General features: G+C 36.0%; 2 protein-coding genes across 2 annotated transcripts; one reads left to right on the top strand and one right to left on the bottom strand.

Moving 5' to 3' along the window:
- The first annotated feature begins 5,064 nt into the window (after positions 1–5,064).
- LOC145159615 (purin-rich alpha 1) lies at positions 5,065–7,223 on the top strand. Its single transcript, XM_079078635.1, has 6 exons — positions 5,065–5,187; positions 5,298–5,595; positions 5,765–5,812; positions 6,084–6,224; positions 6,320–6,574; positions 6,706–7,223. Coding segments are annotated over exons 1-6 (903 nt in total). The 5' UTR covers positions 5,065–5,185; the 3' UTR covers positions 6,865–7,223.
- Positions 7,224–9,891: 2,668 nt separating this feature from the next.
- On the bottom strand, positions 9,892–11,941 carry LOC145159614 (L-ascorbate oxidase homolog). The gene has a single exon (XM_079078634.1). The coding sequence runs from the start codon at positions 11,772–11,774 to the stop codon at positions 10,107–10,109; it is 1,668 nt and encodes a 555-aa protein (XP_078934760.1). The 5' UTR covers positions 11,775–11,941; the 3' UTR covers positions 9,892–10,106.
- Positions 11,942–12,257: the final 316 nt, after the last annotated feature.

Here is a 12,257-nt window from a genome sequence, read left to right as displayed (position 1 = left end):
GATATTCTTATGTAAAAATCATGAACGAAAACCAAAAATCAATACTTTTTAGTGATTATAATTTTTTTTTTTGGTTTTCAAACATATGTGTAAGAAACAGAGTACATCACTGTAAATCCTCTTTGCGTCAAAACCTCTATTTCTTGACCCGATTTCCCATACTTGGAGCATAACTTTCGATTCAGTTTGATGATCAAATGTACGAGTTTAAAATGATCAATTATGGTTTTTGGATTAAGAAAGAAGGTTTAATGGGGAGAGAGTGAAAGGTCATGAACTCAAACCTTTGGATTCTTCTTTAAAATGGTGGTAAGCATTGGTCTAGTGAGATAGAAGTGAATGACGAAAATACCCTCCTCTTTTTTTTTAGCTAACCGTACATTTTGACGGATGTTATTTTAAGGAACCAAAACCAATAAAAAGATCCAACTTTGGACTAGTGGTGCACCACCAAAACTATATAATTTTGACAATGTAAGGACCATTTTTGTCATTTTGTCTATTTTAAAACATTTGTTATTATTTAACATGAATATGGGATATATAGGAAGAAAATATAGGATAATATTTAATTTCTCTTTGATGTCTAACGTGTAATTATGTAAAGATAACATTCTCTCCCTCTCCACTTATTTGTCTAGATTGATGGTTACAAAAATAAAACTACATGAGTTTATATTTTGTAAAATATCTTTAATATGAGTTTTTCTAGAGCTTATTACTATTATTTGTTTTATGTTAAACTCTTATTACCATAGTATATATATATATATATATATATATATATATATATATATATATATATATATATATATATATACCGTATATAGTTTAGTCTTTTGTATGTTTTCCGTCCTCATCCTCTAATCATATGTCATTTGGTCTCCTTAGCTATATTTTAGTTTTAAATCATTGTTATTTTTACTAATTAATTATTTCTATTAAATATATAATGATATTTTATTTATGAAATAAACTTTTTATAATAATTATATAATATTTTCATTTATTGTGACATTTTAGGTAAGATGTATATTAAAAAATGATTCATTAAATTAGATGTTTGTTTATAGAATACTTTAGACAAATGAGGATAATTTAGTTAAATAAAAAAACTATTGGAAGAGGTTAATTATTGAAAAGATTATTTTATTAGAAGTTAAAGTTTATAGAACGATGAATTTTCAAATATTTCAAGTCATAATATAAATTAACCATTAGAGATAAAGTTATACATATAAATAATAACTAATTATTCATTAATTCTAACATACCCCGTCACAAACATCTTATGCCATTTAAGTTCATCGTCGTGTCAATTAATTTAGGACTTCTTTCCATCATTATGGCATAAAAGATCTTAATCATCCTATATGATAAGCTTACCATTGTATAAGGATTTCTCAATAATTGTATCGTTTATCTGTAACGACCCAAAAATCAAGGGTAAAAATTTTATTTTTAAATGTAGCTAAAGTATTGATACCATTTATTTCAAACATTTCAAATCATCATTTGGTAAAATCTTTATCAGAGTTTATCCCAAAATCATTCATTGCGGAAATCATAGGTGTGTGCACTGCGATCAATCCGAACCCTTCTTTTCCAAATCAATGATACCTGAAACCATAAACAAAACTGTAAGCACGAAGCTTAGTGAGTTTCCCAGAGCATACCACACACACAATCCACATATTACATATCCTGTTAGCTATAAAAGCTATCTATATCATATAAGCCATGCATACATAAACCTAGGAATGCCATGAGCTACCCCACATGGTCTTACATCCAACGTGCCATGGGCTGCTCCACATGGTCTTTACCTAGGAATGTCATGGGCTACCCCACATGGTCTTACATCCAATTGCCACGAGCTCCCCCCGGGGTCTTCCATGCAATAACACACATAATCACATAACATGTTATATATCACAGAAATATCTACACATAATACAAACATAAACATGTAAGGATGTCGTGGGCTCCCCCCAGGGTCTTATACCATAGTGCCATGGGCTACCCCACATGGTCTTACATCCAATTGCCACAGGCTCCCCCCCGGGGGTCTTCCATGCAAGTATCACAAAGACAATTAGCATATCAAATAGCATATAATCACTAGCATACCATTTAGCATACATCTATCTGTCATACCACATATCCCTACTACAACTAGTGTACCACATAACATAACATGGGTCGGCCTTGGTGCCTTAGACCCATTAGTATGGTGAGAAGACTCACCTGACACTGGTGAAGCCCCGCGAATAAAACTCCAGCTGTTGGTTGACAGATTCCCGAACTGTCAACATCAAACAATACCCAATTAATAATTGGGTTCCAAGCCCAAGGTCCAAATCATACTCCAAAGGTCCAAAAGCCAAGTAATGGGCCAAAGCCCAACATATGGCCCAATTTTACAAATTGGGCCCACACCTCTACATAGACTCGTTTTAAGACCCAACCAATCATTCTAGTCCAAACATAGGGCATTCCCAAACTCTCATAATCCTCAAGGCCCAGCTGTGGCCCACTTTATGGCCCAATTTTCCAAATTGGGCCCAAGCCTATCTAACGGGTCTTATCCTAAGGCCCAATGATTTCCTTAGTCCATAACATGTTCCCAATTGGCCCAACAAGAACCCAAATCCAATTTAGGGTTTTTCACATCAAATATCGATTAGGGTTAAGTGTTCCTACTTAACCGATTAAGGACTTAATCCATTAAGTCCAATATTGCCTTTAGGTTAAATTGCCAATGTTTGTTAATTAATATTTAGGTTTATTAAATAATTCCCGAACGTATCCTGATCAACCCCAAAACCAGGGCTTCATGGCATTTAGGGATTTCCAAACCCTAATTAGGGTTTTCAACCCAATACAATCTGACTAGGCCCAAAGTTAAGTCCTTAGGCCCATTAAGGCTTCATCGATCGGGCACCACCCACTACCACCTCGGGTAGTGGTGGTCAATGGCGGCTCACGGCGGTGGCCACCACCTCACGGTGGTGGTTTTGAGTTCCTTTTTATTAATCTATTGGCTAATTACAATTACAATGATATTCTCAATTAACACGCACACACACACACACTAATTTAACACACACAACCACCTTGCGGCGGCAGTCGGCGGTAGAGAGCGGCAGTCACCACCTCACGGTGGTGGCAGTGGGGTTTTCCTTCGGATTTCCGGCCAAAAATCATTCCAGCAACCTCATATCATCACCACAATCGAACACCAACACCAAAAATCACTTCCGGTCGTGAACGAGTCCAGCCACCCCTCCTGGTGGCGCAAAACGACGATGATGATGTAAAACGACGGCGGCAGCGGCAACACACGACATGCATGACCGTAAACGAAGGTTAAGGAGTGTTTACGGCCGGGAAACGGTGACAATCCATCGCCTAGACACGACTTCAGCGGTGCAATAACCTCCAGCAGCAGCGACGATGTTCCTGACATCCAACACCGAGCGGAATGTGAGGGGAGTAGAGGGAAGAAGGGGGCAACAAGCGTATTCCGGTGGCTACGGAAGTCGACACACACCCAAGGTTGATCGGACGAATGAGAGAGCGAATGGTGGCGGCTGAAGGGGTTCCACGACCCTCCTGTTCACCGAAGGCAATAACCACAGTGGTGGCATCTCGGTGGTCTTCCGGCTTCAACAGGCAAAGAAGCGATGACCGGTGATGGGGGTCTTGAGGATTACAACCGCAATCAGGGGAAAGGAGGGTTGTGTGGCTGAGGCTCCCTTAGGTTTAGGGTTCCATATGCTTATATACCCGACACACAAACATATTGCCACAATGGCATGTCTGGTCCCTCCCACCAGAAATCATTTCAAAATAAATCTACAAATTACCATTTAAACCCTGCCCCTTAAATTCCTTTACAAAATAAGTCCCAATAGTACCAAACACTCCCTTGACTTCTAAAATCCTTTGCGAGACAAGTCCTGAACTTACACTTTAACCCCCGAATAATCCGATTTATAACATCCGGTTCCCCACACCAATAATCCCCTAAATAATATGAACTTATTGCGACCATTCATTCATCAAACTTTATCTATCTATTTATTTAATAAACAGGATGTTACATTATCGATTGCTAATTATTTCTTCCTATAAAAAACCTTTATCATAAGAAATCATATTTTAAAATCTCTAATTGAATACAAATAGCGAATTCCTATTTTCATTTAGACCTAAATTTACAAGTTTTACATGTTGAATCTTTCAATCTTTCGTAATCAAATACCTTAATCGAGTGTGTAAAACCCAAAAAATTGAATGAGATGAAAAAAATACAACTTTTTTTGTGTGTTTTTATTTATCCCCATATTTACATAATTCATTTCGTCATGTACGCCAAATAGCAACAACCTTTCAAAATTTCAAATCACACAACTTAACTCCATTCCATTATTCCTTTAGTTTTATAAATCATTTTTAAACAAATTACCGTTACCAAAACAACATTTCAAATGTGCCACACTCAATTTGCAGGAAATTTATGGATGTTATATTCTCCTCTTTGATCTTGTTCACACATGCACACATTCATCAACATGGTTGTTTGTCAACATAGCATGTCACAATTGTCGTGTGTTTAGATGAAGGTGAGAAGGGGTCCATTGACACTCTATAGTTTCTTTTTAGAATGACTAACACACACATCAACTATCCTACTTCCAAATCTCTATATTTTTTTTTCTATCAAGACCTGAACCCTTAACTTTTGGCTGAGAGATATCTTTACATCAGTTTCTAATACTACTAAACTATAAGCATGTTGGTATTGACATTGTATAATGTCCTTAGACAAAGATGAGGGGTCATTGACATGAGTGTGGTTATTGCATGCTTCTATATTTTTATGAAAGAAAGGGGTATGATTTTTTATTTCCGATAGTTGATAGAATGCCACTTAAAGAAGGGGCGAACATAGAACATTATGAAGATATTGGGTACATAACGACATATGCTAAAAGTTTAGGTAGGTAAAGTATAAAATAGGTGAAGTTCTTTTCGCGACGAACATATAATAAAACCGGTTGTTTTGTTTATGTGACGAAGGAAGACGAGACTGGGTCAAGTCTGAAACCCTAATATCTATTTTCAGTTCGAATTCTCACTCGAATAATTCCAGATCTGCTCTTTCACGCTGCAATTCATTATGTGAGTATCAATTATTCACCCTGCTTGATTTGATTGATTGGATTTCATTGAGCAAGCTAAGAGTTCAAGTATAACATCTTGGCATTTGTGAGTTCTGTTTGAATCTAAAGGCGGCGTGGGACGGAGGAGATGGAGTTTAACTCGGGTGGCGGCGGAGGTGCAGGAAGCGGTGGGAATGACGTGGAGCTGTTGTCTAAGACGTTACAGGTGGAACATAAGCTGTTTTACTTTGATCTCAAGGAGAATCCGCGCGGTCGTTACCTGAAGATATCGGAGAAGACGTCGGCGACAAGGTCCACCATAATCGTTCCTTTCAATGGAATCTCTTGGTTCTTTGATATCTTCAACTACTACGTCACTTCTGATGACCAAGATATTTCTAGCAAGGAACTCCAGCTTGATAGCAAGGCAATTTATTATATTACACATTTCACATACTATACATATGCTGTCATATATATTACTCTGCAAAATGTGGGATTGACTTTCCTAGTTTCTCGACAATTATCATAGATTTTTCTTTCAAATAACTTTCATATTTATCCAATTACCTTTCTGATTAGGGTTCTTTCTTCAGGTGTTTTACTTTGACATTGGGGAAAACAGGAGGGGTCGATTTCTCAAGGTACGCAGTTTGACTCAGTATGCTTAAAAACATTGAAGTTTATAGGGTTTCCTTATGTAGGAATCACTTTTGTATACTTTGTATTTGCAAATTTGCAATATGGATATACCAAAAGAAAATGCAATAATGTTTGTTCTGATTGCTAATCTTCAAAGCTTTAGTTAAAGAATAGGTTCTAACTTCTAAATGCAACCTGTTATTGTACACAAACAGAATCTTTAAAAACATGAAACATGAAAGCATATCCTGTGTTAATGGAGTATGTCTACAGGTATCCGAAGCTTCAGTTAGTAGAAACAGGAGTACTATAATTGTCCCAGCAGGAAGCACTAGAGATGAAGGGTGGAGTGCATTCAGGAACATCTTGGAAGAGATAAATGAAGCATCTAAGCTTTTTGTTCTTCCCAATCAGGTTCCATTTTCAACCTTTCTCCACCTTTCTTTTCAAGCAACCAATCCATCTTCCCGTCTTCATGATCCAATTTCTTCCTGTTTTTCTATAATCAGCAAAATACCGATGCCATCACTCCAGAGAGACTTGTTGGTCTATCTGATGATGTTGGAGCTGGATTTATAGCTGGAAACAGCTCCCAAACTACCCCTCCAGCATCATCTGAGTTGACATCTACATTTGAGTTGCCTCCTCCATCTTCTGATGAAAGTGGTGGCTTTGGTGTCTCCAAAGTGATCAGAGCTGATCAGAAAAGGTTTTTCTTTGACCTTGGAAGCAACAACCGTGGCCATTACTTGAGAATATCTGAGGTATTTTTTTTTTCTTTAGAGTACAATTTATTAGGATAGAAGTTGAAAAGTGCAATGCTACAATTGGTAGATCTTTCAAACTATATTACCTTAATAAGAGAATGAAATTATGGTGATGATGATGTGGACAGGTGGCAGGATCTGATAGGTCATCAATCATTCTACCATTATCGGGGCTGAAACAATTTCATGAAATGGTTGGACACTTTGTGGAAATAACAAAAGATGCAATCGAAGGGATGACTGGGGCAAATGTGCGAAATGTGGACCCCCCTCAAAGTCAAAGATAGTCTTGGGTTTTAAAAAACTCATGATATGATATGACAGGACATGACATGAAATGAAGTATATGGTAAAAGAAAAAGAATGTTATTTGAATTTGTGAACCTGTGTATACACCTACCCCACCCGCGTGCTTCTTCAATTGAAATTTGAATAATAATCCGACATGGAAATAATTATGAACAGAATAATAAGCAAGAAAAGCAAAGCTAGCTTTTTTTTTTTGTTATATTGTGAACAGTTTGATTTCTAGTGGTTTGTTGGCTTGATTGGGGATTTGGATAAGGTTGTGTTTTGGCCATTTATTTGACTTGACATTATTAATTGTAATTGTTGTTACTTGATATGAAGTCATTTTATATGGGTTTGGGATTGTATTTGCAACAAAATGGAAATTTAAGGTTAGTATTTAGACAATTTGAAAATCTGGACTGAATTTGTGATCTTGGGTTGATCATATGGACGAAATTTGTAACTTTGTTTTAAGTTTATTAAATTATAAATCTTTATTTTATATGGGTTAGGGTTTAGATTGAAGTTATAATTTTGGGTTAATTTCATGTACCAAATTTGTAATTGTGTCTTAAATTTATTATTTTCAAATTGTTGTTACTTTATCATGATTATTTATTGATTTGTGAACGCTATGATTTATAATAAAATTACAAACAAATACAGCATTATTTTATTAAAATAAGTTTACAAAAAAAAAAAAAAAAAGGTGCGTTTGGTTGTGGAAAATTGTTTTCATTTTCTACGAAAATGATTTTAGAAAATAGAGGTGAGTTTTCATTTTCAAATTTCAATGAAAATTTTAGAAAACGCGTTTGATTGAAACCGGAGGAGTTTATATAAATATGAAAAAAAAAATCATAATATATTCTTATATTTTCTGTACCAAATTTTATAAAACATTATTTAATACAGTATCGTCAATTTCTAAGAAAAATATTTATGGTACATTTTTAATTGATTTAATTAGAAAAATCGAAATTTATTTCCATCCATTTATGTATCAAATTTTTTGATTCCTAATTACAATGTTTAAGTATAACTTTGCGACCAAAGTTGTTGGTTTTTATCAAATATATACGTTAATTCGTACCATTTTATTTTCACTTTTTATACAATAATACATAATAATTGATCTAGATTTGTTAATTATTTATAACAAAGTCATAAAAATATTAAAAAATCATTTTGACGTTTAAAAATAACCAGTTTATTTAGATTTTAGTTTATTTTAGTAGTCTGCAGATGTTAAAAAAACAAACAATCTTCTTTTTTCAGACTGCAGACGTTTGATCCACCCCTTCTACTGCAGATGTCTACAGATGTGGTCCGCAGACTGCAAACATTTTACTAAAAAAAAAAAAACAGTATCTAAGTCAATAAGATTACTCTAATTCTATACAAATGGAGTAAGAGAAAGGCAGGATGATCGGTAGCTCCCACCATAAAGTTAGGAGATTGTTTCGGCAGAAGACTTCCGATAGCAAAGAAAATAAAAATACAAATACAAATACAAAGGGCTTAATAACCAAAGGGTCTTTGTCTTAGTGGTAAGGAGAGGCTATCGTAATTGAGATGTCATATGTTCAAGTCTCCATGGAGACATATGTTGTTATTAGGAGTAAATTAGTTTGTCTTTTTCAGAAAAAAGACTAATAACATAAAAAACAATATATTTTATAAAATTTTCCGATTTAACACCTAGTTTTAGTTTGTGATAAAAACAATAAATTTTTTGATAAAAGTTCTATCACAGCTATTATTACATACAAATGCCGGTCAAACAATGTAATTTTAAAGATGTTAAACTAAATTGTTGGCAAAATATTGTGTCTTTTTGTTTTTGTTTAAATTAGAAAAAGTTGTTTTTTTTGGTAATTTTCTATGAATAATTTATTTGTTCTCACAATAAAAACATTTAATAAATTGACAACTTTGACTAGATTAAGTTTTTTCAAATAATTTTTGGTTTTTGAAAAACATGATTTTTACGGGTGGGTTTGTTTTTATGAAAAACAGACCGAGTAAATAAATCCGACAATCCCAGTAATAATTTAATATTTGTTAGATTAAATTATAGAAATAGTTCATGTATTTATATGAAAGATGCACTCCTAGACAAAATTATAAAAACTGAAATTTGCTGTTTGGTTTTTTAATACAATCTGAAATTGAATGATTTTTCAAACCGAAAGAGCTGAAACTAAATTATTGAAAATGGAACCAAATGATTTTTCAACAGAAAAAGAGTAAATTACACGAATCGTCCCTCGTGCAGATGCTAAAATGCACGCTTGGTCCCTATTTTCAGAAATTAACTCGGACCGTCCATTGTTTGGTTAAAAGTTGCACGCTTCATCCTTCGTTAATTTAAATTTTTACGGTCTGATGTGGACATATATCGATATATTTATTTATTTATAGATGACAAAAAATTACAAATATTTATATAAATTTTTTTTCATTCAATTTTATTTATAATTTTTTACGACCTAAATTAACAAAACTAAAATAATTGCTTTAGTTAATCGTATCGTAAGATTTAATAAATAGATCATTAAAACGGTTAAACAATTCAAAATGAACAATTTAAGGAACCAACTTAGACCGGTATTATTCAAATGCCCAAATGAAATTGTCTGATTCGAGCATTGACGACTCCCGCCGTAAGGTCCCCGCCGGCCACCACAATGTTACGGTGATGACGATGGCCGGAGTTCCTACACCACCTCCTGTGAAGCCATTCCAAATGGTACATTTTCTTACTTACACATGCTTTTACCTCATGCAACATCGAAAAAGAAAAACCCTAACTCATTTCATAGATAGAATATGAATATGATGATCACACAGTGAAATTGTATGTTTTAATCGTCAGAATTGTCGTAAGAATCAGTCGAATAAGATCAATTGCACCAAAAACTGAACAATAATAATAAAAAAAAGCCAAATTCTCATTTGATCGAGGATGATTACAAGTTATTTGTAGCGAATTGTTGAAGAAGATATAGACTAATTAATAATGAAATCGAACAACCAGAAAGGCCAATTCATTTGATCAAGGGATGATTACAACAAGATCATGTACATACATATTATATATATTTATTCAAATTCAAATTCAAATTCAAATTCGAATGTCACATTTTCCCTTGCAATTTCTTATCTTAATCCGTTTGTTTGGCCACACAAAAAAGGGGCAAAAACTTAATTAATTACTTACAGAAAAGATTTAAATCTAAACGTATGGTGCTGGCCTGGGCAAATTGCTAACAACGCCGCAAAGCAATGAAGTTTCCGGTAAGTTATACTCGTCTCTCAGGGATTTCTCCGGCGAGAGTACGCTGAAGTACAGCTGCTGTCCCAAATAGAACCTCTCCCACATCTCCGATCTCAAACTCCACATTCCGGCGTTATCAAGGGTGGTCATCACCGCCGCCCAACATCCCGGAAACACAGGTACGGTGTGTCTGCTTACTGCGTCTTCTAGGTTGTAATTCTTCCTCTTCTCCGGACTCCACCTCCCTGGTTCTATCGCCACCGCGAAAAATGAGTACCCATCTAGATGATACGACTGAATCGTGTTCTCTCTGTTCTCAAATATGATCTCCACGAAGTTTCGGAAGGTTGCGTTCAATACATTTGGTGCTACCTTGCAGTTCTTTTCAACTTCCGGTGGTGGCTCATCTGGGACGAGGTTATATTTGAATTCTTTCTCAGCCAATCCGAAATACTCAGAAAGCTTTAATGGCGTCGGTGGGTCCTTATGGGAGACTCCATTCAAAGCAAACCTAAGCTTTCCGTCGATATAATTCCTGCTGTTCACAAACTTCATGGTGCGAGTGATGTTAATCTGTCCGTAATGGTAAGAACCTTGTGGATTTGGCCGGGCGGCACTCGCGGTTAAGTTCCACCGGAATGTTCTGAACTGGTTTATCGACCACGCAACTCCGGCGGTGTTTTCCGGCGGTGGAGGTGGGAGCTCAGGCGATGCTGGCCCGTTTCCTCCGGTGTACCGGATTGTAGCGACGGTGGTCATTAGGGTCTTGGTGAACCTGCTTGTCACCACTAGGTAGTAGTCTTTGGGTGGTTGATCGGCGGCGACTAACACTGACATACATTGGCCCACATGAAGGTCCATTGACATGTAATCATTTTGCATCAGGTGGGACCCTTCAAGCTCCACTAACTTCATATCATGTCCTTGAAACCTAAAATTAACCGAAGTCCTCATTCCGGCATTACAAAACCTAAACCGGTAAATTTTTCCAGCCTCGAAAGTCCACGACGGTTCCGCCGGTGCGCTGACCTGAGCCGATTTTCCATTGATGTGGAGGCCGTCAGGGCGGCCGATGGAGTTGCCGCCATCGAGAAGATTCTTCATAGACTTGTGACCTTTCTTGAACCAATCTCCGACCACCACTGCAAACTCATCAGCCGGATTATCAAAGGGAACCGGAATCAACGGCCGGCTATGCACTTGCAGGACGCCGATGCCACCAGCCGCCCTATGCAGGGCGGTGGTGGGGAAGTAATAGTAAGTACCGATCTGATCCTTCACCTGAAACTTATAAGTGAAGTTGGTTCCTGGCTGGATAGGGCACATCGTCGCCGGTGTGCCATCCACCCAGGAATTCTTCCGGTGCTGGACACCGTTCCAGGTGAGGAGGAAAGGCTCGTCAAGGTTGTTGAAAACATTGACGAGGATATTGTTGTTACTCGTGCAGTTAATGACGGGTCCAGGGAATTTGTCATTAATTAAAATGACCTGTTGTGGGACACCTAAAGGGGACATTGTCCCGTAGGTGACCTTCCACTCATTGAAGACATAAGGATCTTCTGCGTTCACTAACGTCAATGTGACGCTAAGAAACGCAGAGAAAAAAACAAATTTTAGAGTATCCATCACACAATCCCGGAGACACCTAGAATATATATATTTTTTATATATCGGTGTGTATATAATAATATAAAACAGGATAGATAGAAGAAAATAGAAAATATAAAATTTTATTAAAAGACCAGGAAGAAGAAGTTGGCTTCTTCCAGGTGCTACCTGGGATTGTGGTATCCGTGTGGGCGTAGGAAATGTTTTTATACCATTACAAGACCGTTTTTACTGTTTGGTTCTTCACGTTTTTCTCCAAAAAATCGTTTTGTGTTGTTTCCTTAAATTCCTCGTTTCACAAATACGAGACCCACAATGTTTTTTTTCCTTATTTTACGTTTCTTTTAATGGTCGAAAATGGGTCTTGATAAACTGATAACGTGGATAATATATATTTCACATTTGGTTTGCATTTAAGATATTTTTGTTTACTTTAAAGTTGAAAAAACACCTTTATTGAAATTTATCTTATATTCTTATCTTTTTATTATGCTAGTTTAA

This window comes from Lactuca virosa, chromosome 2, assembly GCF_052849685.1.
Source record: "Lactuca virosa cultivar CGN04683 chromosome 2, Lactuca_virosa_CGN04683_v6, whole genome shotgun sequence".
NCBI lineage: Eukaryota > Viridiplantae > Streptophyta > Magnoliopsida > Asterales > Asteraceae > Lactuca > Lactuca virosa.
Note: the sequence above shows the minus strand (reverse complement) of the source record. Positions and strands in the feature narration are given on the sequence as shown.